This window comes from Diadema antillarum, unplaced genomic scaffold (assembly GCF_040938485.1).
Source record: "Diadema antillarum isolate AM-2024a unplaced genomic scaffold, OU_Dant_1.0 seq00001105_RagTag, whole genome shotgun sequence".
Classification (NCBI taxonomy): Eukaryota; Metazoa; Echinodermata; class Echinoidea; order Diadematoida; family Diadematidae; genus Diadema; species Diadema antillarum.
This window is the reverse complement of record NW_027271921.1, coordinates 543,116-566,448: the sequence shown is the minus strand read 5'-3', so window position 1 is coordinate 566,448 and position 23,333 is coordinate 543,116. Positions and strand designations below refer to the sequence as shown.

Sequence of the window (23,333 nt, the reverse complement as noted above, 5' to 3'; positions counted from 1 at the left end):
TTTCGAAGTGGTTTTTATTAGGAACAGAATGGTACATATAAAACCAATATTATGACTAAGCAACAGACCTGTTGTCCATCTGATTTAAATGAAAGGTGTATATGTTGGTATGAAGCTAGAATTATAGTCAAATCTGAGGTACCGAAGAGACCTGAAGATGTATAAGTGGTTTGGGAATATTGGGTCCTTATATTCATCGCAAGGTAAAGAAACGACATGATTTCCTTGCAAGCCATAAGCCGTGTTTACACATCATGTTTGCGACAAAGAAACTAGTTAGCACTACAGATAACTTGCAACTAAAGAGCAACTTAACTAGAATTTGAAAGAAACTACGCACGCACTAAAACCTACCCGACATCATTTAACTGTACTTTGATTTCATGAGTTCAATGTTCCGATTAATGTTGCTATTTTTCCAGTACGGTTATGCGCGACCTTTAAAAATGATACCTGTCTGGTGAACATAATATTCGATCTGTAACAAAAAATGTATAGATTATGACTGTGACGTCTGGCTCACGCAACGGCTTGACAGGACCAGCCATCGGAGTACATCACCATGATTACGATAATGGTTTGTTCGATGTCATTAACCCAAGCTGGCATGATAACATTTCGGAAGCAGAAGAAATTGAGCTTTTGTTAAAAGTTGTTAATGTTTCATTATCTGTCAAATGGTGTCCGGATGGAGTGCTCCGTAGGTAGTGCAGAGTGAGCACTATCAGTGCTAGTTGGAAATAATGCATCCAGTTACACAAACAACTAGCTATCATTGTCATTATTATTATTACTCTCTACATTCTTTAGATTGAGAAGAGGGACAAATCCAAAATTATATCGAAAATCTCAGTCTAATAGATTTAGAAGTTTTACTTTACTCAATATATGTTTGGACTGGTCCATCACCACAATCTTACAGATTTCCAATCTAAGGAACTTAGAGAGTATCATTGTTCATGTCGCTGATGTAAACATATTCTGTTACCTTTATGGTGTCACCAGTTTCATTGAGTTCGCCCACAAATCTGGCTGATTTTCCACACCTTGCCGGAGAGAACGGATTAAGGTGACATTAAATAAATTATGAAGGTGGCATGAGAGGGTAAAGGAATCGATCCGGTCTCTTCCTTCCCCTCTCCCCCTCCCTCACATTCTCTTTTTCCCATTTTGCCAACCCTCCTCATAGAGTCTGTTCTCTCCTCTATCTCACCTTTTGTCTGTCTGTCTGTCTGTCTGTCTGTCCCTGTCCCTCTCTCTCTCTCTCTCTCTCCTTTTGTTAGCCATTTTTGTTTCCCCTTTCGTCCTATATATTTCTTTCTCTCTAAATTCATTCGATTGAGATGAGGGACTAATCCAAAATTAGATTGAAAATCTCAATCTTTTAGATTAGAATTCAATCTATTTTCGCAATCTAATTCTGGATTTGTCCCTAACCACAATGTTACAGATTGATTTACAATCTAAGTAATTTAGAGATTTCCATTGTCTTCATGTCTTTCTCTCTCTCTACCAGCCATTCTATATATATATTTCTCTTTTTTGTCTGTCTATCTATCTGTCTGTTTGTATCTGTCCTCTTCTCTCTCTCTCTCTCTCTCATCTATCAAACACTCTTCACTTTGTTGCATTGTCTCTAAACTCTCTTTTCCGATCTCATCATTCACTTTTTGTTTCTAAGAAAAAGAAATGATGTCATGATAATGGGTTCAAGGTATACAGCGCCATGAACTTTGTGAGGTGATTTTCAACCCAGGCCTTCACTCATAATCATTATTGTGCATGAAAATCAGATTTTATCGTATAGAAAACTGTACCTCCCTTTTTATGTTGCATTTTAGTGCTTACTATACTACTCTTAAACTCAGATGACATGATAATTTGTGAGTGATTAGCATTCTTAGTAGGCTTATTGATGCTTGGTTTGAATGATTCTTGATGGCGTGAAGTAATATACTTGTTTCATTCTCTATGCGTACAAATCTTAAATCACGTTTGACGTCAATAACTTCATGTACATACTTGCTGGATGTCTTTTTGTGTAATATATCAGCTCGTCAGAGACAGCAATCATTATTGACAACTCGTATCTAAGCATCTCGCTCCACGTTCGATATTTTTGTTATTTTTTTTTTGCTCAAAGACATGAAAGCAACTATCAGTGGATTGATAAAACGCAAACTTGCCATGCTTTTTAATTGCATTTCCCCATTTTTTAGCAGTCTTGTAGTGTTTGCCATACAACTTTTTCGTTTATATCTAAAATGAATTAATATGTTCATTGATTGGGAATCTGAGGAAATGTAAGGTCAATGGATAAGTACAAAAAAAAAAGGACACCGAGAGGAAATTTTTTCTTGTTTCAGATTGCACACTTCATGAAACAAAATATTGGCAAAAAAAAAAATCATCAAAGTGAAATTTGATACATACCCCCCAAATGAATTTTCACCCGACCCGTGTGGGTCCCGATACCAGCCAAAATCAACCTTATGTTTTGCACTTTTTAACAGACAACTTAAATCTTCGTTATCTTGAGGGGTTTTTTTTTTTGCGCACGATATATACAAAATTTTGAAGTAAATGCATCAATAGCTCATTCATTTACATATTTCTATCAATAATTGTGCGAGAACTGTCTCGCAAAAATTAGAGAAAGCCACTAGTGTCGAATAGAGATATACAGCGTGATGTAAATGTGTACTACTCTTCTTTGTCTGCATAACCCCAACCCCCGCAGTATCAACGTATTTTTATATCAGATACGCTGTTAAGATGATGATTATGACAGGTTTACACTTTTTGAATCCGTTTTAGTGCTGAATACAAATTGCAGCGCTGGTAACTATTTACAATAACCTGAAAATAAACACCAATTCCTTGGAGGTCATGCTCAAAAGCACATTATTTATTTTAAAAAAAACAGGAAAAGGACAGAAATAAACAGTGCATTAAATCTTTGAGAAAAGAGAAAAACACGAATGTTGCGGGCTAATGAAATGATTTTTCATTGGACAAATCAAAAGTTGATCTGTGATGATTACATAATGGTGATCATAATGGTGATCGATAAACTTTTCACCGACATGACGCTTGAATAAGACTTTATTTTCAATGATGTCGCCGTACAAATATCAGTTTGTCAAGAATTCAACAATTAAACTCTTCTTAAGCACTGTCTTGAAAATAATATCAAGTCATTTATCCATCTTATGCGGTAGGGATAGTTTTAATTGTGTCATTGAACCATGCACTATAATAGGCAGCGATGCCTGTTGGTATGTACAGTATAGACCTTAACAACCGAGTGCATCGGAAATTAGCCGTGTCATTACCGAATACATCTGAACATCCATTGGTTGTTATGGTGATCGATAGCCTGTCACAGTTACTTGACAGGGACTGATTAATTCATTTCTCAAATGGAATATATATATATATATATATATATATATATATATATATATATATATATATATATATATATATATATATTGTGATATGCGCAGTTAGATGCTGATTATGACATGTTTACACTTTTTGTTCTGTTTTAGTGCTGAGTACAAATTAAAGTTCATCATGCTTATGGTATCTACTTGCAATACCCTAGATATAAACATCAGTTCTTTGAAGGATACGCTCAAAAGCACATTACTTTTTAAAACAGGAAAAAAAAACATATACGGTGCATTAAATCTTTACGAAAAGAGAAATACACGAATGTGGCGGGCAAATGAATTGCTTCATAATCAGTATGCCAAACTGAGATCAGATGAAAGTTGCGCTCTTTGTTGTTATTATTGTTTTTAAAATCGTTTTCTTTTCTCTGATGTACCCAGCGATGGTGGTGATGCTTTTAAAAGACAGCTCTATCTCTTCACATTGACGCAGTGATATTATTGCTCATAGTGTATTGTTCTGCACTGTTCTTCCGATTCAACATTTTGATTCTCTTCACCCATCCTTTAGTTCGTTTGTATTTACTTCATCTCCGTTATCATCTCTGTTATTACAGACTTCATTAACCACTGTAAACGTGGTAAGGTGAAAATGTTCGGTTTGTTTTTGTGAACTCATTTGATTTCCATTATATCATTTTAGTGCTACCTCGATTTGCTTTAAGTGGTTCCACGAACATCAAGATGTTTGCATATTACGTGTATATTCATGTGTATGTACATGGAGGAGGTGTATATGCAATGCACATGCATGTCGTTGGTTGTTTGGTATCTATTTCATGTACATATTCGTATTTACTCTGTTGTTTTATGTCAGTATGTCTTTCACGCGCTTGCGCAAATGAGTATTGTTACTTTGCAAAAAGTTTTGTATTAATTGGACGGGGGATCGAATGCAAACGTTCCACAGAATATGCAAAGATCCATTAGTGAATGACAACTTATAACTTACATGGCTGTCAAAACTTCAGATATGAACAATGATATGATTGCAACTGATTGACAGGTAGAGGGGGTAGATTGACAGGTAGAGGGGGAGGGGTAGCCCTATATATATATAACGAATTGCGAGTAAAAATAAGAACTGATATTGATATTGAAGGTTGTGAAAGCCTGTTTGTGGAAATCATTAATGATAAAATGAAAAATAAGATAATTGGTGTTATATACAGGCCACCAAATCATAAAACCGAAATGTTTTTAGAAAATTTTGATGAATGCCTCAACACGATTACACAAGAAAATAAGGAAATTTATATTATGGGCGACTATAATATTGACATGACGAAAATAGATACTTTAGCGGTAAAATTAAAAACTATTCTTTTTTCATATGCTTTCCATTCCCATATTGATAACCCAACAAGAATATCCCAAACATCTAAAACCTTGTTGGATAATATTTTTTCTAATAACTTTTCTGTAAATAAATTCATTAATGGTATTTTATATTATGATATATCTGATCATTTACCGATATTCATTATTCTTCGTTATTCTGAAAACGTCAAAAGTATTTCAAAACCCAGGCCGATAATGTACAGAAAAGAATCAGACGAGAATATTGAATTACTTAATCTTGATTTAGTGAAGGAAGAATGGCAAGAAGTGTATCTTCAAAATAACGCCGATAAAGCTTATGATATTTTCCTAGATAAACTTTTATATTATTATCGAAAAAACATTCCTTTAGTTAAGAAATAAACACGCAGAAAGAACAAACATCCCTGGATTACAAAGGGAATCATCAATTCAATAAAAACCCGTAATAAATTGTATAAACTGGCGATTACTACCCACAATACAAAACATTTTACAGATTACAAAAAGTATAGAAATATACTCAGTAATTTGATTCGTATTTCTCGTAAAATGTATTATTCTGATAAGTTTGATAATCAAAAGGATAACGTAAATGGTTTATGGGAAACTATATATGAAATAACAGGTAAAAATAATAAGGAAACATCGTCCGTTTTTTATAATGACAATAAAGAACTCATAAACCCTGATGAAATATCTGATGCTTTTAACTCATACTTCGTAAATATTGGCCCCCAATTAGCTTCAAAAATAAAAAACAAACATGTTCATTCAAACTTTACTGAATTTCTTCCACCAAACTGCGACAAATCCCTTTTCTTTACCCCAACAGATGAGGAAGAAATACTGGAGATTGTTAACAGATTAAAGCCAAGTAGATCTAGTGGCCATGATGAAATAAGTGTTTATATACTGAAGAAAATCATCAAACAAATAACCACACCTTTATCTTACATTTTCAATCTTTCACTGTCTTCTGGAATATGCCCAAACTCATTAAAAATTGCGAAAGTAGTTCCAATTTTCAAAAGAAAAGACGACCCTTCTCTTTTAACAAATTATAGACCAATATCGTTATTACCTAGTATTTCTAAAATTCTGGAAAAAAAATATTCATAAACGCCTGTACATTTTTCTTCATGTAAATGACCTACTTATACCTAATCAGTTTGGATTTAGAAAGGGCCATTCCACCGATTTAGCTATAATTCAATTGTTAGATAAGATTACTGAATCTTTTGCAAATAAAAAACATTTTATAGGAATTTTCATGGATTTATCAAAGGCTTTTGATACCATAGATCATGATATATTAATTTACAAATTAAAAAGATATGGTATTCGTGGTTTAGCACTTTCTTGGATTATTGATTATTTATCCAACAGAAAGCAATATGTACTATTTAAGTCATCTAAATCTCCGAATTCTAATATTGTATGTGGTGTTCCCCAGGGATCAATTCTTGGCCCCCTACTGTTCCTTGTATATATTAATGATATAATAAATACATCAAAAACTCTTAAATTTATACTTTTTGCGGATGATACTAATATTTTTTACTCCCATGAGAACCTTGAAACACTGTTTAATACTCTGAACACGGAAATAGACAAAGTCTCCCGATGGTTTATATGTAATAAATTATCCCTTAATGTCTCTAAAACAAATTTTATACGTTTCAAACCTACTGCTTCACAGAACATTAACAGCAGTTATAATATCAATATTGATGGATTATCTTTAACTGAAGTAAGATTTACTAAATTCTTAGGAATCACAATTGACTCGAGTTTAACTTGGAACGATCACATTCATAATATCCACACGTCTGTCTCAAGAACTGTAGGAATTTTATATCGACTGAAAAACTTCATTTCTCAAAATTCCCTGACTATTCTATACAATGCATTGATCTTACCACATATCACATACTGCAATATCGCTTGGGGAAACTGTGGCTCAACTAAAATTAATCCAATTTTTACTCTCCAAAAACGTGCTGTACGTTTGATTACCAATTCCCGTTACTTATCCCCATCCAATCCCCTATTTCGTCAACTAAAAACATTGAAAATTGAGGATCTTCACACCTTTCAAACTGCTGTTTTTATGTATAAATATACATTTAATTGTCTTCCAAAAATTTTTGATGGCTTCTTCACTCCAAACTTCACCGTTCATTCATATCCAACACGTCAGTCGTCCGATTACCATCTCGAAAACCCCAGAATCATTTTAGCTCAAAAATCATTAAAGCACAATGGACCAGATATTTGGAATTTTTTACCCCCTAATTTAAAACAACGTACGTCGTTGAACATTTTCAAACGAGAACTAAAAAACACCCTCATAATCCAGTATACTTCTGACACATAAATATTCATACCACCTGGTCAACAAACACCCTAAACAATGAGTTCACGGCCATAACTGAAGTAACATTCACCTCATCACACTGATACACAAAATAACACTCAACGTACAAACCAAGATTCATCCCAACACAATGCACACCGCACTGCACCGCACGCCCTTCGCACAATTACTTCCCACTCAGTGAGTGGCAAGATTTTCTTTATGTATCTCTTCGTTGAGCCCATTGCACAATTACCCCCCACTCAGTGAGTGGCAAGATTTTCTTTATGTATCTCTTTACCTGGGGCCATCATCCTCGTCAAGCTTAGCTTATGATGATGGTCCCCTGCATTTCATTTTTATCATTTCCTATTGCTTCCTTTCATATATGATATTCGTTCTTGAAAAAAGAAAGAAAATGTATGTAAGATCCAAACGTTACGAATATTAGCTGTGTTAATGACTATGTAAGTATTTTGTTGATTTGTTGATTTGTATTGATTTTGAAATGCAGAAATAAAAACTGAACTGAACTGAACTGAACTGAACTGAACAAATTACCCGACATCGACGTAACATCGACAAAACATCTCGACGGAAGAATTTCGTGAATTTTGATAAAATAATGATATGAACACTTGTAATGCGCCGGTATCCATCATGAATAGATGCTCATGGCGCAAGAAAGAAAGGCAGAAAGAAAATACCAGTTAAAAAGAGGTATGAGAAAAGGAATAAAGGAAATGTTTACAAAAAAGCTTGTCTAAATAACCAGGTTTTAAGTGAGCTCTTAAACTCACTTAGAGAGAACAGATTACGAATGATTTGTGGGAGTCTATTCCATAGGAAAGGGCCAGCATACAGAAATGTATGATTGTTGTCATTTTCGAAAGGAGAGGCCTTTGGGATATGCGACATGCGAAAAAAAACCCGCCAATTAGATATGAGGCTATTGTTTGAAGTTTTCAAAACAACCTCTTTGAGTTAAAGGGACTGTACAGTACTGGTTGAGACCTAATTTCAGGTTTCTAACATTTTTAGGTGAGATAATAAGAAATCTCATTCAAAATATGAAAGAGCATGCAATTCTATGAGAAATTCAATGTTTATTTGATAAAAATTGGTTTTGAAATGGCTGAGATATCCCAAAAAGAGCGATTCTAATAAAGTGTGGGACCCACACTTTGTAACGATCGCTTTGTTTTACTTTGTTTTTGGATGTTTCAGTTATTACAAACCCGATTTTCATCAAATAAACTTTGAAATGCTCTTAAAATGGTATGCTCTGTGCTATATCATAAGTGTTTTCTGGTATCTTGCAAAAATTTAAAAGCCCAAATTCTCATCTCAACCAATACTGTACTATCCCTATAACCTCTGAAAAGTACATTTCGAGATAATTGATTTAGTGATGACATTATGCCGCTTTTACAGCTCACATTAATTATGCATAATGCTCGCTTGTACTGTCTCTGCCAATGACCGCTAAAAGGAGAGGCCCATTTATGGGATGGGTGTTTGAAACAGTGTTCTCCAAACTCGTCTGTATTGCGAGGTGTCCATCTGGATTCTCGCTATTAGAAGACGACTGTTATGTTGGTAATAAACTATTATTTTATCCTTTGTCAAATTCCCTGTTAAACCCCTCTATGCCCGTCGATTCCAACAAGAATAAATGCAAATGTAAATGGAACCAAATATACTGATAATAATGAACACCGAATGAAAGGAACAAATTTTACAATGTTAAATCTACTACGTTTTCTTGTATAACATTGTGTACCACGTGGCTTGAAGAACATATAGGCCTAGGCGAGAGATAATTGTCCGCAGAACTCAAGCTAGGACTCAACCAGTTTTCATCAACCTATGCAGTCTAAATGTTCAGCGACGATGTTATAAAATCACATTTCCATCTACGACTGGTTATTGTCAAAGACGATGTTTCATGACATCATCATTGACAGTCCAGTGCAAATTAAAGAAATTTTGTTCTCACATGAAGTAATACTGCATGACGTGAACCATTTTTAAAAAGGTGCAATGAGGGAAAACGAGACCTTGAAATTGAACTTGCGTCATTTTTACGTCGGCGAGGATAAGCAAGATAGACCGCTTTCAAAGACCGGACGTAGTCGTAGTGATGAATAACTGACAGAATGAGATAAACGAATACCTAAAAACATTAAGATATATTACATTAATTCGTTTTAAAATGAAAATTATTAAGTTACAGCATTTCAATTTCTCTGTGCTCTTCATGCATATCTCGTCTCTGGTCCTGTCATGACAGGCAACTTCATGTAGACGGAATTAGCTCTCTTCTCTTACAACGTGTGCGTAAACAACTAGTCGTTTTTAAAAATAATATTAGTTTTGTTGAAAATGTTGTGCTTTTCACATTCTTCATTACAAAAAGAAGAAGATGAAGGAAGCGAAAATCTGGTTCGTTTTACAACAGTTACCACCTTATCAATGCCAGGGGCCGAGGAATATCTTTAAGTGTGCATATATGTGTGCATGGGGGGGGGGGGGCACTCTGGGGGAGGGGGGAGGTGAGCTATTACCCCCTCCTTCCCGTTTCCCTCTCTATGTGATACTATTTCTCCGTATTGCCCTTTTTTTAAAAGAAAAGCCCTGAATGTTGCTTATCTTCCATCATTTCCTTGCAGTTTCTGCTCAGTGGGACTGCATCAGTGTTCTCAATGCAACGGAATACTACGGTAATGTTTCCGAGTACTGCACGTATTCCAGCTGCGGCCATTCCTGCGTAAATGGACCACCGTGGGCCGGTATAGGTTGGTGCACTTTCTTCTATCCTGAAAGAACATTATCGTACTACATATTGTAAGAAACACAAAAATATCGAACCAAGGCTCGAACCGATGATTTCAGGTGTGTTGGGCAGGCCTAAAATGTAAGTCAAAGTGAACAGCACTCTATTTGCACTGGAAATGGACTCCTCTCACAGTATACCACAAAGTTCGAGTGTGAGTGGAATACGTTTGGAAGCACTACAACCCTTTGTTAAACGCACGCACTTTAAGAATGATCGAAACGGTATAATGTGCTCTCATATTTCCCACGGTAATCACTGTTTAAACAACCAGGCTGAAGGTAGAACATTTTTCTGTGTCTTGGGATGACTCTCGTAAAGCTCTGCACATGTAAGCAGACGTGCAAAATGCATGAAAAGAAACATATCTTCACCTATCATTGTTTTAGAAAAAGCTGTACCACTTGGTAAAATAATCATTGAGATCATGTTTACGAGGTAAGCGTAACATTGCATGATCATGGTTGCTTGAATAACAATACCCGGCTGATTGTTCATGTAAAGATGTAGTAAAGTGTGGCGTCACATCCCGAAGTTGGCACAATATGGCCATACGAATACGGAATTTTTCAATTTCGCACGAAGTTGTACCACAACAGCCGAAGCAAATACGATGCCTACAGAAGGTCACACGATGACATCCGAGCCACACAATAAGGCTACACGAAGATGCATTTTTTTTTATAAATTACAAAATACATCTTCGCAAGATCTTCGAGCAATTTTATGGCTTGCCAAAGATTTTGCTGCCGCTTACGACATTGCTGCCTGAGCCTGAGAAACTCCATCGGTGGGTGTCAGACAATGGCTCAAAATGCCCTCATGAATGAATATTTCCATTATTGTGTGTCCGTTTTTGATCAATTTCGGGACAGTGTGACGCCTAGGCTAGAGTTGGCTTGCATCACACTGTTGGGACTGCCCTGAAATTGACAGAAGATGGTCATACGGATATGGAATTTTCAATTACGCGAGAAGTTACCCCCGAACTTGATTAAAAACCGATCAAAAGCGATTTCAAGCAAGTAGATGTTTTGGTAGTAGCCTGAGAAGCTCATCGGCAATTATACGATGGCTTGAAGATGCCCTCATGCATAACAACTGCATAACCCAATGTGTATACGATCAGAGCAGAATTTGAAGATTTCTTTTCGTATGTCCATCTTTGCTCGAATTCGGGACACTGTGACGCCGGCGTTGATACAATACTCGCCGGAGACAAATCTAGTCTTCACTTGCTCCGTGCCTTCACCTAGCCTGTAAATGACACTTACGCTCGGAAACGAGGGATTTCTCTGTCTAGTCCTCAAGTATCATGTCAGGAATATCAGTCTGAAGTGCTCTTTAAAATGTTTAGTCCAAGCGAGGGAGCGCAGCGACTATGATCATGCAGGGGGAGGATTAGGTATGGGAGTATTACCCCTCCCCATTGCACGAGCGATCCTTCTCACTTTTAGAATTGGAATTCAATGATTTGGTACACATTTTTGGTGGAATATTTGAAAAATGTTTAGTCAAGAAAAGTTCGACGTTCTTTATTTCTTATCAAATTGAAAAGAAAACTGTCAAAAAAAACAACCTGTATTCATTACTTTGCTTGGTGATTTTCACATCTACTGTTGAAATCATTTAGAACAGCTAAGTGCAGAGACCGAGAGGGGGAGGGTACCAAGAGGGAGATTTTGCATTAAAAAAAAAGAAATTAAAAAAATCTGGTGCACAATTTTGATTGCATATGGGAAATATGAATTGTTGATGAAAATGCTTTACGTTGAGTATCTATATTAATATGCACCCAAAGGAAAAAAAATTGGTTTGTGATATTTTTTGTGTTCTTTATTTCTTATTAAATCAAAAAGAAAAATTATACAAAAACCCTGTATTCCTTAATTTGTTTGGTGATTTTCACATCTTCTGTTTAGATTATTGAAAACAGCTAAGCGCAGCGACCGAGCGGGCGAGGGTACTAACTCCAACACGAGGGTGATTTTGCATTTCTATAAAAAAAGAGAAATTAAAACATCTGGTTTACAAGTTAGATTGCATAATGTGTATACGGGAAAATTGTTAATGAAAATGCTATACGTTGATTATTTATATTAATGTGCACCCAGAGAAAAAATATTTTGTTGTTGTGTGATATTCACATCTAATACTGAAAATATTTGAAATTCTAACATCGACCAAGCGAAGGATGGGATAGGATATTTCTCTATTCACAGGAAGGAGTTTCTGCAATTTTAGAATTTATGTTTAATAATCTGCTTCATAATTTGGCGGGGCGGGGATATATGGAAAATATAAAAAGGATAATACGATACGTTGGTGATTTATTTGATTTCCACTAAACAACAACAAAGTAGATTTAAAAGACTGGAAAAAGTGGAAACAAAAAAAATTGTTAAAGCCGACCTGCGTGCCAGCGGGACCTGCTGATGTAAATACCCAGCAGGACGTGCTAATGTACTAAAACGGAGATCACAACAACAATGACGAGACAGTTTACGGGAGTGCTGCAAATATTCTTAGCTTCATATTCCCTTAGGTGAAATAAGTGTTAATGACAAAGAGATATCGTCAAAGACATCCACTACTTTAAGAACGGACGATGACCAGTCAACATTAATACCGTTAATGTGTATGTGTGTGTATGTGTGTGTGTGTGTGTGTGTGTGTGTGTGTGTGTGTGTGCGTGTGTCTGTATGTGTGTACAATGGTGTAGGTATGTGGGTGGGTATGTGTGCGTAACAGTTAATTACGGGATGAATCACCTCACCAAGCCCATTAGTCGTCAATAGTGATAATGATTTGATCCTCCGTTAGGGCTGACTGATTGCATTTTGAGCATTTTGTGTGTTAGGCTGGCTTCGAGGCTTTGAAAACCATCCTGATTTTTTTTTTGGTAACCTTTTTTTGTTTCAGTTTATTTTTTTCTTTCGTATGCTGCTAAAAAAATTAAAAAAAACTTTCACTTGTCAATATAACAACTAAAATATACAACTCAATAAATGTTCCTAACATAAATGTAAATGGGAAAGACGAAGATATGGTTCAAATACAGCAGTGCACGGAGGAGATGAGAACTGAAGAGATCTCTCCAGACAATTGCCAGGCTAGCAGAATTTGCTAACTAGCAATACAAAGGGGGAAAAACCCAAATAACACAAGTAATTATGGATAAGAGAAGGATAATGTGCATGCACTTTCCGAACTGAATAATGGAGTACCTATTGAGATGGAACTGTGTTTATGAAGTGCTGTAGAACAATGCAGAAAGCATTGTTCTATAAAGTGAATGAATGAATTAAATGAATGATTGAATGTTATCATTCGCCCTGGTGTGTGAAGACATTGTTGCAGCATAACCTTGATAAAGGAATTAAAGGTCATCACCATGAGCTATGCGATACATTAAATGACTCGTATCTATTTTAAGAAATGAAAGCATGAGTGTCATATAACATGGATGTAGAACAGACGTGGCAAACCTTTGAAGCTAGGTAGCATACTAGAAAACACTGACAAAAACCCCCTGATACATGTACCTATACAAGTTTTAATTTTTTTTTCCAGTCGCAGCCATAGATTGCAGGCATTCATAGCTAAAAAAGGACATTATCTTGGCAGGTTGAATCAGTTAAATCCACTTTACCCATAGCTAACATCGCATGTTTGTTTCAAGTTACATTTTGTTCCACTTTTTGTTTTTGCTATTTCTTTTCTTGTCTAGAGATAAGACAGTAAAATCTTACATTAAAAAAAAACAATCATGATTTGTTTCTGTCAGTTTTTCATGTTGTGCCCTTGAATAGTTGGATACAGATGGCCCGTAATGGATTCCGTTATTTGATGATCTATTTGTAGATGGAATGCTTCATCTCTTTAATCGATTGTAATGAACTGTAAACGTTTCGATAAGGTAGTGGAACAATGAAGTTACATCAGATTTGGACAGGATCTTAGTTGCACAGGCAAAGGCTTCGATAAAACTTCAACGCATGAATGCTCATTCAAGACTGAAAATTCTATATTATATACTAGTATATTGTTATAATATTCGTTCGATGGGTCGTTTGCGACAATCTCGTATATGACAAAGTTACATTGATAAGAGGACACTTAAACGTACACTCGTCATGTGCAGTGGAGAAGATTAATGTCATTATGTCACGAAGCATGGTGCCGCTGCGCTTCTGATTCGATGTTTTCTCTTACGACTAAATGAATTTGTCGAATGGCTAATGGTGTAATGTTTGCTCTTTAGAATTGGTCCGTCAAACAGCCAATAGTCCATTTCGAGCGAGATGTCAGATCATTACTTTCAAGAGACGGAGGGAGAAGCAAGAGAGAGAGAGACAGATTCAGATTCAGAGAGAGAAAGAGAGAGGGAGAGAGACCACACACACACACACACACACACACACACACACACACACACACACACACACATACACGTACATACATTAATACATCGAGATTGGAAACACAGCGCCTGAAAAATATAAACTTTGGAATAGAATCTCGGTGTACGACGGAGAGCAAACTTTGTGGTACAGTAATTGTATAGCTAATAACGACTATTACGATTGTGGCAAAACTGTCACCTAGAGCCGTTAGGTACACAAATGGAGAATACGTTGTTTATCAAGTGGTTTGTATTTAAAATGACGATAATGCCTTTCTTGAAATGGACGTGATTGTCGAGCTTTTTCAAATTACAGAGGTCGATTAAAAAATCCGAATACATTTTAGTAGTATTCCACTGTATATTGACATCATAATCATGTTGTGTTTTATATCTTTTCTCGAAATCCTGTCGTTTTGCGTACAACCTTTCACTATGGTTACCTACTCTAAAATTCCTTACCAGCTCGAATATTGTGTCCTTGTAAGATATAGTATCAATAGTATCAAGTCATATTTTCTATGCCTGTGAAGCCCTCTCCATTAAACGTGAGAGATGTAGTTTCCTCTCCTTAACCACTTTTGATGTAATCACGAAGACAAGCGAATATTTGAATTGTCATAATGTTATGTCAACATTATGAACAGATGTATCTGCATCACACAAAGTATTATATATCGCATCTTAAGGATTAACGATGGGAAATAGAGAAAACGGGTTTTTAAAAACGTAATGGTCTTTGTGATCTTCTGTCTTAGTGTTCATATAAATAGAGGAAAATCTAATTTAAGAGGAGAGAAAATATTGATAAAGTCAACAACGATCGAAGACACTGAAGAAAGACATCGATGAAGACTGCTCTATAATTTGAGAAATGATGGAAAATGACTTTCGAATGTCGACGGCAGTGATTAATCTTAAGCTTTATTACATAAATGAGCCCTATGGTTCTTTAAGCACAGTTATTCCCGGTAGGAACATTGGTTTTGAACGAATATACTGAGTTCATCTGTGGCTATCAAATTTCTTTATATTTTTGAAAATGTAATGATCTTTGTTTCACGCAAGTGAATGAGAATAATTCCTTTTTAAACTTTTTGATCTGCATTATAATGAGAATGATTATTTTTGTTGCTGTTGTAATACATCAAAAGGAAGTTAAAAACCATATTCATGTCCCGTTTTTATATGTATCTTAATATTTCTACATGGTAATTAAATTTCTAGGCTGTATATACGATTAGTTCCATATTCATTGTTTCAAATCTATACACTTAGAGTTTTCAGTGTGTAATTCAGTCCAATTTTGAAGCATTGTAAAGTATAAACAGCAATTCAGCCTGTTGGCTGCTATGTTTAACTGTATAATGTTTTTATCAATAACAGCTACTTAAATTCAATTCAATTCAATATCGAATCACTAACAAGATTGAATCCAGAGAAAGTGAAATGCATGATGCAATGTTTGATCACCTTGACCAAGAAGCCACACCATCAACCCATAAAGCCTAGAAAAGCGACCTTAAAGTCATGAAATAACCAGCAGAGCTTCCTTGTGAACCTTTGTGATGCTGATTAAATATTGTAGATAACCATCAGTGCGGTCGAATAATGGCTCAATTCAGCAAAATATCTGTCAGATCTCTCATGGTTATTTTCAAGTTGATTTCATTATACCTCCAAGCATCCGAAGGGTTTACTTTTCGTCGTCTCTCTCCTTTATTTCAGCAGAATCTCAAGACGCAAAATGTCGATTCTACGATGGCTGGATTTTGCCTCAGTGTTATTCAAGCTACGGTTGGAGAGAGAATTGTGATATTCCATTGTGTAATGGTAATGATCTCTAATTTCAATGCATTTCAATAAAATCCATTTTTATGATAATCATTTTAATGGAACTATCCTGATCGTTGATGAAAATTGATAGCGACACAAATAAGAAGACAAAAGACATAATAAATCTATCGTCACAAAGTATAAAGTTGATTTGAAAAGACGGGATCATGACAGTTTGGTTCAATATATCATTTCAGCCAACATCACACTGATCTAAACACTTGTAGTTTTTTTTCGTATTATCGTTGCAGCAATTCATGTTTCATTGTATTTGATGTTTAATTTTGGATATTTTTTTCTTCTTGTTTAGATTTTCCACTAATTGAGTCACTTTTGGTCTCGATTCGGGGCACCACCGTTTAACTCTCTTTGCAAATTTGATGATATTATGTGTGATTTCTATTTTTATTGTGTGTGTGTGTGTGTGTGTGTGTGTGCGTGTGTATGTTGTCCAATTATTTTTCTTTCTTGTTTTTGACGCAGAAAGATCAGGCTGCTATTTTGAAGACACCAATGGCACGGATTATAGGGGAACTGCGCAGTACACAGAAAATGGTTACAGATGTCTGCACTGGAAGGACGTTGACTTGGAAGAGTTAGAGGACGGCTCCTTCTTGGAATACGGTGAACATTTCTTACTTACAGTGATGCGCTATAAAGATATCTTTAAGTGAATCTCAAGATAGATGCTTACAATCAGATGTTCCGCATATACTGCATAGCAATGCTTATATTTGGATTTCAGATTTTGAAGAAATGAAACCATGGTGACAGGAAATAAAATTCGAAAAATTGTAAAGAAGAAGGGGTGTGGGGAAATCTCCACCATTGCATAGCAGAATAGCCATTCGATACTCTTTTTCCTTAAAACAAAAACTGTCATTTTGGAATCATTTTTTTTAAGACGACGAATAAACACCAACTTCACGAATTTCATAAGGATGTCTTTAATGACCATGTCGCTTATCCTTTATAACAACAAACTAAAGGCTTACATGACCTCCGGCTCTATACAAGCTTGCTTCTACGCAGGCCCCATCATATTTTTTCGCATTATGATCTCAGCCTGTTCAACTCGCATGTATACAGACCTTGTGTTTGTACCAAGACAAACTTTTGATCATTCCGGTGAAGTTCTATTTTGAATTATGTTATGTATAATTTTCGTATCAATATACTTTATATTGTGATATAAGTGAGAAATATGAACATAAATTGAAATGAACAAAAAATGAAATGAAAAATGTGCAATGAAAAAATAATTCAACAATACGAAATCTTGCTAAGATGTGAATTTCGGAATTAAAATTTTGCTTTTGAAAATATCCTGAAATAGTGCTGACTGATGTATGCAAAACAAGCTGAACACATGACATGATGGTAAAAAAAAAGATACATATATCTTGTGGAAATTAAGGGTTTAAGCCAACAAAACACTTGTAGGACAAAGGAAACACTACTTATGACACCAATGATTTTCAAATGTGTTTGCAGTCAACGTTGCATGTTTTTGTGTCAGAACGTGTAAAGCCTCAACATCCCACTGCTCCCTGTATGGTAATGTTCGTTATTTCAAAGGTAAGTTAATCCATAAGTGAAATAAGATTCGCTATTCCGAAACAACGAATAACACAACTTATTTCAATTTAGGAATTGCGAACATGATTTTGGAGTAACAAACCTTCGGAATAACAAACTTTCGAAATATCTGCAGCCGGCTTTGTGATATCCTGTTTTATGACAATTCTAAAAATAAAATAATTTTAGTAAGTAAAAGCACAACAATAAATGGGTCATCAATATCTGATTGAAAATAAAGACGTTTATTAAATGTTACAGATTAGCTAATTTCTGTTGAACAATTTATCAACAGTTGATATGAATTTTGCAAATGAGTGAGTTGGTGATACCATCTTGATCACGTTTTCAATATTTTTGGTGCTGATAAATTCCACCCTTGCAGACTAACTTTTAATTGGTCCAGAGTTGTCATAGTGATGTGAATTAGACTTAATTGTTTCCTTGTTTAGACTTAATATTGAACATCATTGCACTTTGAAAGATTCACTCATTAATTAGTTTAATACATAGACATATTTCTTTTCGTTCAAGATCTGACGGAAAATTACTGCCGAAACCCTTTGGGCCTCGACCGACCATGGTGTGTATACGAGGATTGGAACGGAGAAGTGGACTGGAGCTACTGTCTCATACCAAAATGTACGTAAACTTTAATGAAACATTGTTAATTGAGGTGTCGCTTTTGTAAAATGGCAAAATGGTTTTCTATCTGTTATGCTATTCTTTGCATCTCCATAAGACATGTAAGAAGATGGACCTTGAAACCTGGCAATTTCATAGTTCTGTGGAAACATTCCATTGCTGCTATAGTCATACTCATCAGACTTTTATTATAACTGCGTAGAATAACCATTGGTATCATAATATATCATATAATTCATCAGGGCCTACTTTCAGACAATCATCTTTATTGGTGCTATCATCGTAAATGTTACGTAAGCTTCAAATTTCAAAAATGACTTTAAAATCGTGATTGTAAACATGGAGAAAACTCAGATCATATTACATGACAATAGAAATCTACGGTATCTAGCATAATTCTTTTTTTTTCCATTGCAGAACCTTTGATTGTTGGGTTAACTGCAGTTTTTGCTCGAATTTTGAAGTTTGATTAGAGATCACTTTACGTGAACACTGAAAGAAGCAATCAAATGCCCATAAGAACTCGGCTACAAAGGACCACCAGTTCCCTCTGGATGACTGGGCAGTGTAGAAAAGAGCCTTGCCTGAAGAAACTACCGTTGTTATCTGCTAACTCGGACCTTGGACATAATTTTGTCACAGGATAGTCATATTCTCTGATAGGCCATCATTTAAAATCATATTTTATTTCGCAAATCAGTAATACCAAAATATCAATACAATGAATATATTTATCAGTCTCACACTTACACTCATGCTTACACTTGACCAATGCTTCTTAAGTAATTCATTACAACATTTTCCAACTTACAATTCGCTAAAAACCTGAACCTCCTTTACAAGAGCTAATTCTTTTTTAAATTTTATTATCATCATTTTCATCGTTATTACTATTATCATTGTTATTATTATTGTCATTTTTATTTAGTATTGTTATTATTGTCATTATTATTATTATTATTATTATTATTATTATTATTATTATCATTATCATTATTGTCATTATCATTATCACCATCATCATCATTATTATTAGGTACAGTATTTCGTAATCAAAATCATCACTCTCCATTACAGGTAACTCCAGCGTGCTGGACGAGTTCGTCCGTTTCCCGGACCTGTACATTCGACAGGTGTTGGGTCGCTCTTTGCAAGTTCACTACCACTTCTTCGACGACTTCGAGCTGGATTTAGAAGAACGATGCATGCGCGAGTGCGTCGAGCGCACCGATTTTGTGTGCCGGCAAGTGTTCATTTCGTTCCAGTGGAAGCAGTGCGTGTTCGCGGAAGTTGGCGAATATTACGAAGGTGACTTGGTGAACGGTTATACTCTCACCCACAGTGATCTCTTCGTCAGGAAATCCACACGTAAGTCCTCAATTTGTAATAGTGCAATTGGTAACATTGTTAGAAAATGTTTACTTCATGGTAATCGCGGGAATGACAAAAAGCATAATCATATTGTAAAAGTAACTTAAAGACGGCACTATACACTGTACTGAGAAAAGGATGAGTGCAATTATGTTTGCGAGCATGTGCGTGTGCCTGTGTATTGATGAAGTGGGATAATAATCATTACCCTCGCCTTGAAAATCATTCGCTCTGCATAATATAAACATTCATTTCTTTCTATGTTTTCCCCTCCTGATTGTAATTTACAGATTGTGACGGGTTTCTACCGGATTTTGGTGAGTGATGAATCTTTTCTGTTCATTCTCTTTGTTATGTAAGGTTTTATTATCTCAAACAGAGGTTTTCTTTTTATAAGTAGTGACTAGCGAGACTAGCATTATACGTAGGTTGCCTAGTGGATCAACACGTTTAATGTCCATATTGTAATATTGACTATACAGACCAGGTCTGTAAAGTCAAAATTACAATGGGGACATGCCTGTAAAGGGAAATGTACAAGATTCAAACATACATTATTTTTGTTTGTCTACCTTTATAACATAAATTGCCCTGACAAGATGCTTGTCTGACTTTGAGTGACACATGAGTGTCTTAACAACAAACTATTGGATGTAGAGTGCATTCCAAGTGTGGGAATATATTGAGTATAATTATAAACAGGTTGAAAAAATGAAAGAAATGGGGTTCGTTGTTCCTGAGGTTCGTTAAATTTAGATTTACGTAAGTCCATTAGAAACTCTAAGTAGAATTATTGACGTTTAAATTTATTTATTTTTCAAAGAAAGCCCTTCTTCTAATATTCAATACTGTTTGGTTATTACCAGGTAACAATATCATTTTGATATGAATGGAAGTACTAATTCTCGTTGAATTTACGTTCAAAAATACAAGAATCACCCCCACATAAAATCTGTATATGTGCTTTGCCTTGCATTTTTCCATTGTATTGAGTATTCGTGGATATCATGAAAATGAGGAAAGGAAATTGACTCCGAACGAGATATATAGCTTCTTTAAAGCATGTAAGGGGCACATTCTTTTGCGACGCTTTATCAGCATATGAAAATTAGTATGACATACACAGTACATGCCGTGTATCGGTGTGTGTGCGCGACACATGGTATTTGGGCGTATATATTTTGGTGTATACACTGTACTTGACCTGTTGACACGAATTCTGCTTCGTCTCTTTCACAAAGAAAACAACAACAAGTGGGCTGCAAGCAAATGCGTGTTTCCTCTTGGAATGGAGGCGGGTTGGATAGGCGATGATGACATCGTAGCTTCGAGTTTTCTGGACGAGGACCACGCCCCACATAATGCGCGTCTCTATGGCAACTCCTCCTGGATACCCGACCCTAAGGAAGAGACACCGTATATCAAGGTAATTCATTGCAATAATGATAATGATAATGATGGTAATAATTTTAGACGATACGAATCTCGTGGCATAAAACAAAATATATCATATGAGTTCAACCTAATATTTTAAAATTTCTACGTGTATTTTTTCAACAAGTGCTTAAGTGTTTTGTTAGGGTAATTTGACAAATACTATTTCATAAAGATGTCCCTCATGATAAGGTTCATTACAAGAATCAAACAAGAATTTCGAATAACCATGACATGTTTTAATATCTTAAAACACACATACAAACACACACACACAAATGTTTCGTCTCATGAACCAATTCTCATGAAGCACAATGACGAGGTATAACGACAAACCTCTTACACGTATGATAACTGAATATTAGATTGACAACCATGACGATTGACAACCACGACATCATTTAATATCGTTAAAACACACATACAAACACACACACAAATGTTTCGTCTCATGAACCAATTCTCATGACGCACAATGACGAGGTATAACGAAAAACCTCTTACATGTATGATAACTGAATATTACATTGACAACCATGACGATTGACAACCATGACATGTTTTAATATCGTTAAAACAGACATACAAACACACACTCATATGTTTCGTCTCATGAACCAATTCTCATGACGCACAATGACGAGGTATATCGAAAAACCTCTTACATGTATGATTACTAAGTATTAGATTGATACTACATATGCGATAATCATAAAATCCGAAGGAAAACAGATACAGAAACAGCAATATTACTGGTGATCAAAAAAAAAAAGAAGAAAGAAAGAAAGAGAAAAAAACAGGGCTTTACCTTTATAGCCTGCCAGTTCATGAAAGTATCTGAAAGTTAGATCTCAAGAATATCAGAGGTACATATCTGGCTATTATGTGCTCATGAAAACTTTAGATTTTATTTTCCAACTTACTGTCTTAATGCATATCATCGATAAGATCCAAGTGGTTTGGGGTTTTTTTTTTCTGCCACAGGTTTCCTTTCCTGAGCGCATGGTTCTTGTTGGTCTCCTACTCCAAGATGGCAGACACCATGATAGTTTGTATACACTGCAGTTTCAACTGGCCTTCCGATTAATGGGCTATGACACTCCAAAGCTGTATTCCGTTCAAGGACGACGAGAACCGAAGGTAAACAAGCACACAAAAGCACACATTCTTTCTTTATATTGGCGAAATATTGCATTACCGGTTTATTCTTCGTTATATATATATATATATATATATATATATATATATATATAAAGAAATCCTGTACTATCTATATCAATTTAGTGATGTGGTACCGACAGCTTTTATTGCATCCCCTTGATGACTTTTGCCATGGTAATTTCTTTCCTATAATAATATACGATATATATATATATATATATATACAAATATATATATATATATATATATATATATATATATATATATATATAATCATACATATATATATATATATATATATATATATATATATAATCATACATATATATATCAGGGCTCGACACTAACGGTGGCCCGGTGGCCCGGGGCCACCAAAAATGAAAGTCGGGCCACCAAATTTCAAAAAAGGGCAAATTTGGTGGCCCGCCTCGGGCCACCAAAATTTTTTGAAAAGTATGTCAATAAACTCGCAACTTTTTGCGCCGGAAATTAGCAGTTAAATTTGTTTAAAGGATGGATGAAAAGGACTGAATGAGTGCCTGAGAGTGAGTGTTGCAAGTTTGTTGAAGTTTATTTATGAGTAGATTACGTCCAACTTCTAACTCTTACTATCATAAAACTTAAATATTTGACTCCTTAAAAAAAAAAGACTTTTAATGTTTTTTATTTTTTTTTCGGGACACCAAATTTTTCTCTCGGGCCACCAAAAATTTGAAATTTAGGATTTTGGTGGCCCCATCGGGCCACCAAACAAAAAAGCTAGTGTCGAGCCATGTATATATATTATATATATATATATATATATATATATATATATATATATATAATATATTACTCACGCTTGTATTAAAATGGAATATTGGAAGTAAATGAAGTGTCAAAACAAACAAGCAAAGAACCAGAGAGGTTTATATCATCTCTTTGGTGTTT

At 35.2% G+C, this 23,333-nt stretch overlaps 1 protein-coding gene across 1 annotated transcript; it reads left to right on the top strand.

Annotated features, from left to right (window-relative positions):
* The first annotated feature begins 501 nt into the window (after positions 1-501).
* On the top strand, positions 502-23,005 carry LOC139743746 (uncharacterized). The gene is made up of 10 exons (XM_071654201.1): positions 502-577; positions 9,810-9,935; positions 16,110-16,211; positions 16,698-16,838; positions 18,327-18,434; positions 19,515-19,805; positions 20,099-20,125; positions 21,050-21,234; positions 22,227-22,382; positions 22,988-23,005. The coding sequence occupies exons 1-10, from the start codon at positions 502-504 to the stop codon at positions 23,003-23,005; spliced, it is 1,230 nt and encodes a 409-aa protein (XP_071510302.1).
* The last annotated feature ends 328 nt before the right edge of the window (positions 23,006-23,333 follow it).

Excerpts from the sequence above, each read along its gene's own strand:
- LOC139743746 (XM_071654201.1), top strand. The coding sequence starts at position 502 with ATGACTGTGACGTCTGGCTCACGCAACGGCTTGACAGGACCAGCCATC. Across the intron at positions 578-9,809 it reads TCACCATGATTACGATAATG|TTTCTGCTCAGTGGGACTGC; the intron begins GTTTGTTCGATG and ends ATTTCCTTGCAG. Across the intron at positions 19,806-20,098 it reads CTTCGTCAGGAAATCCACAC|ATTGTGACGGGTTTCTACCG; the intron begins GTAAGTCCTCAA and ends TGTAATTTACAG.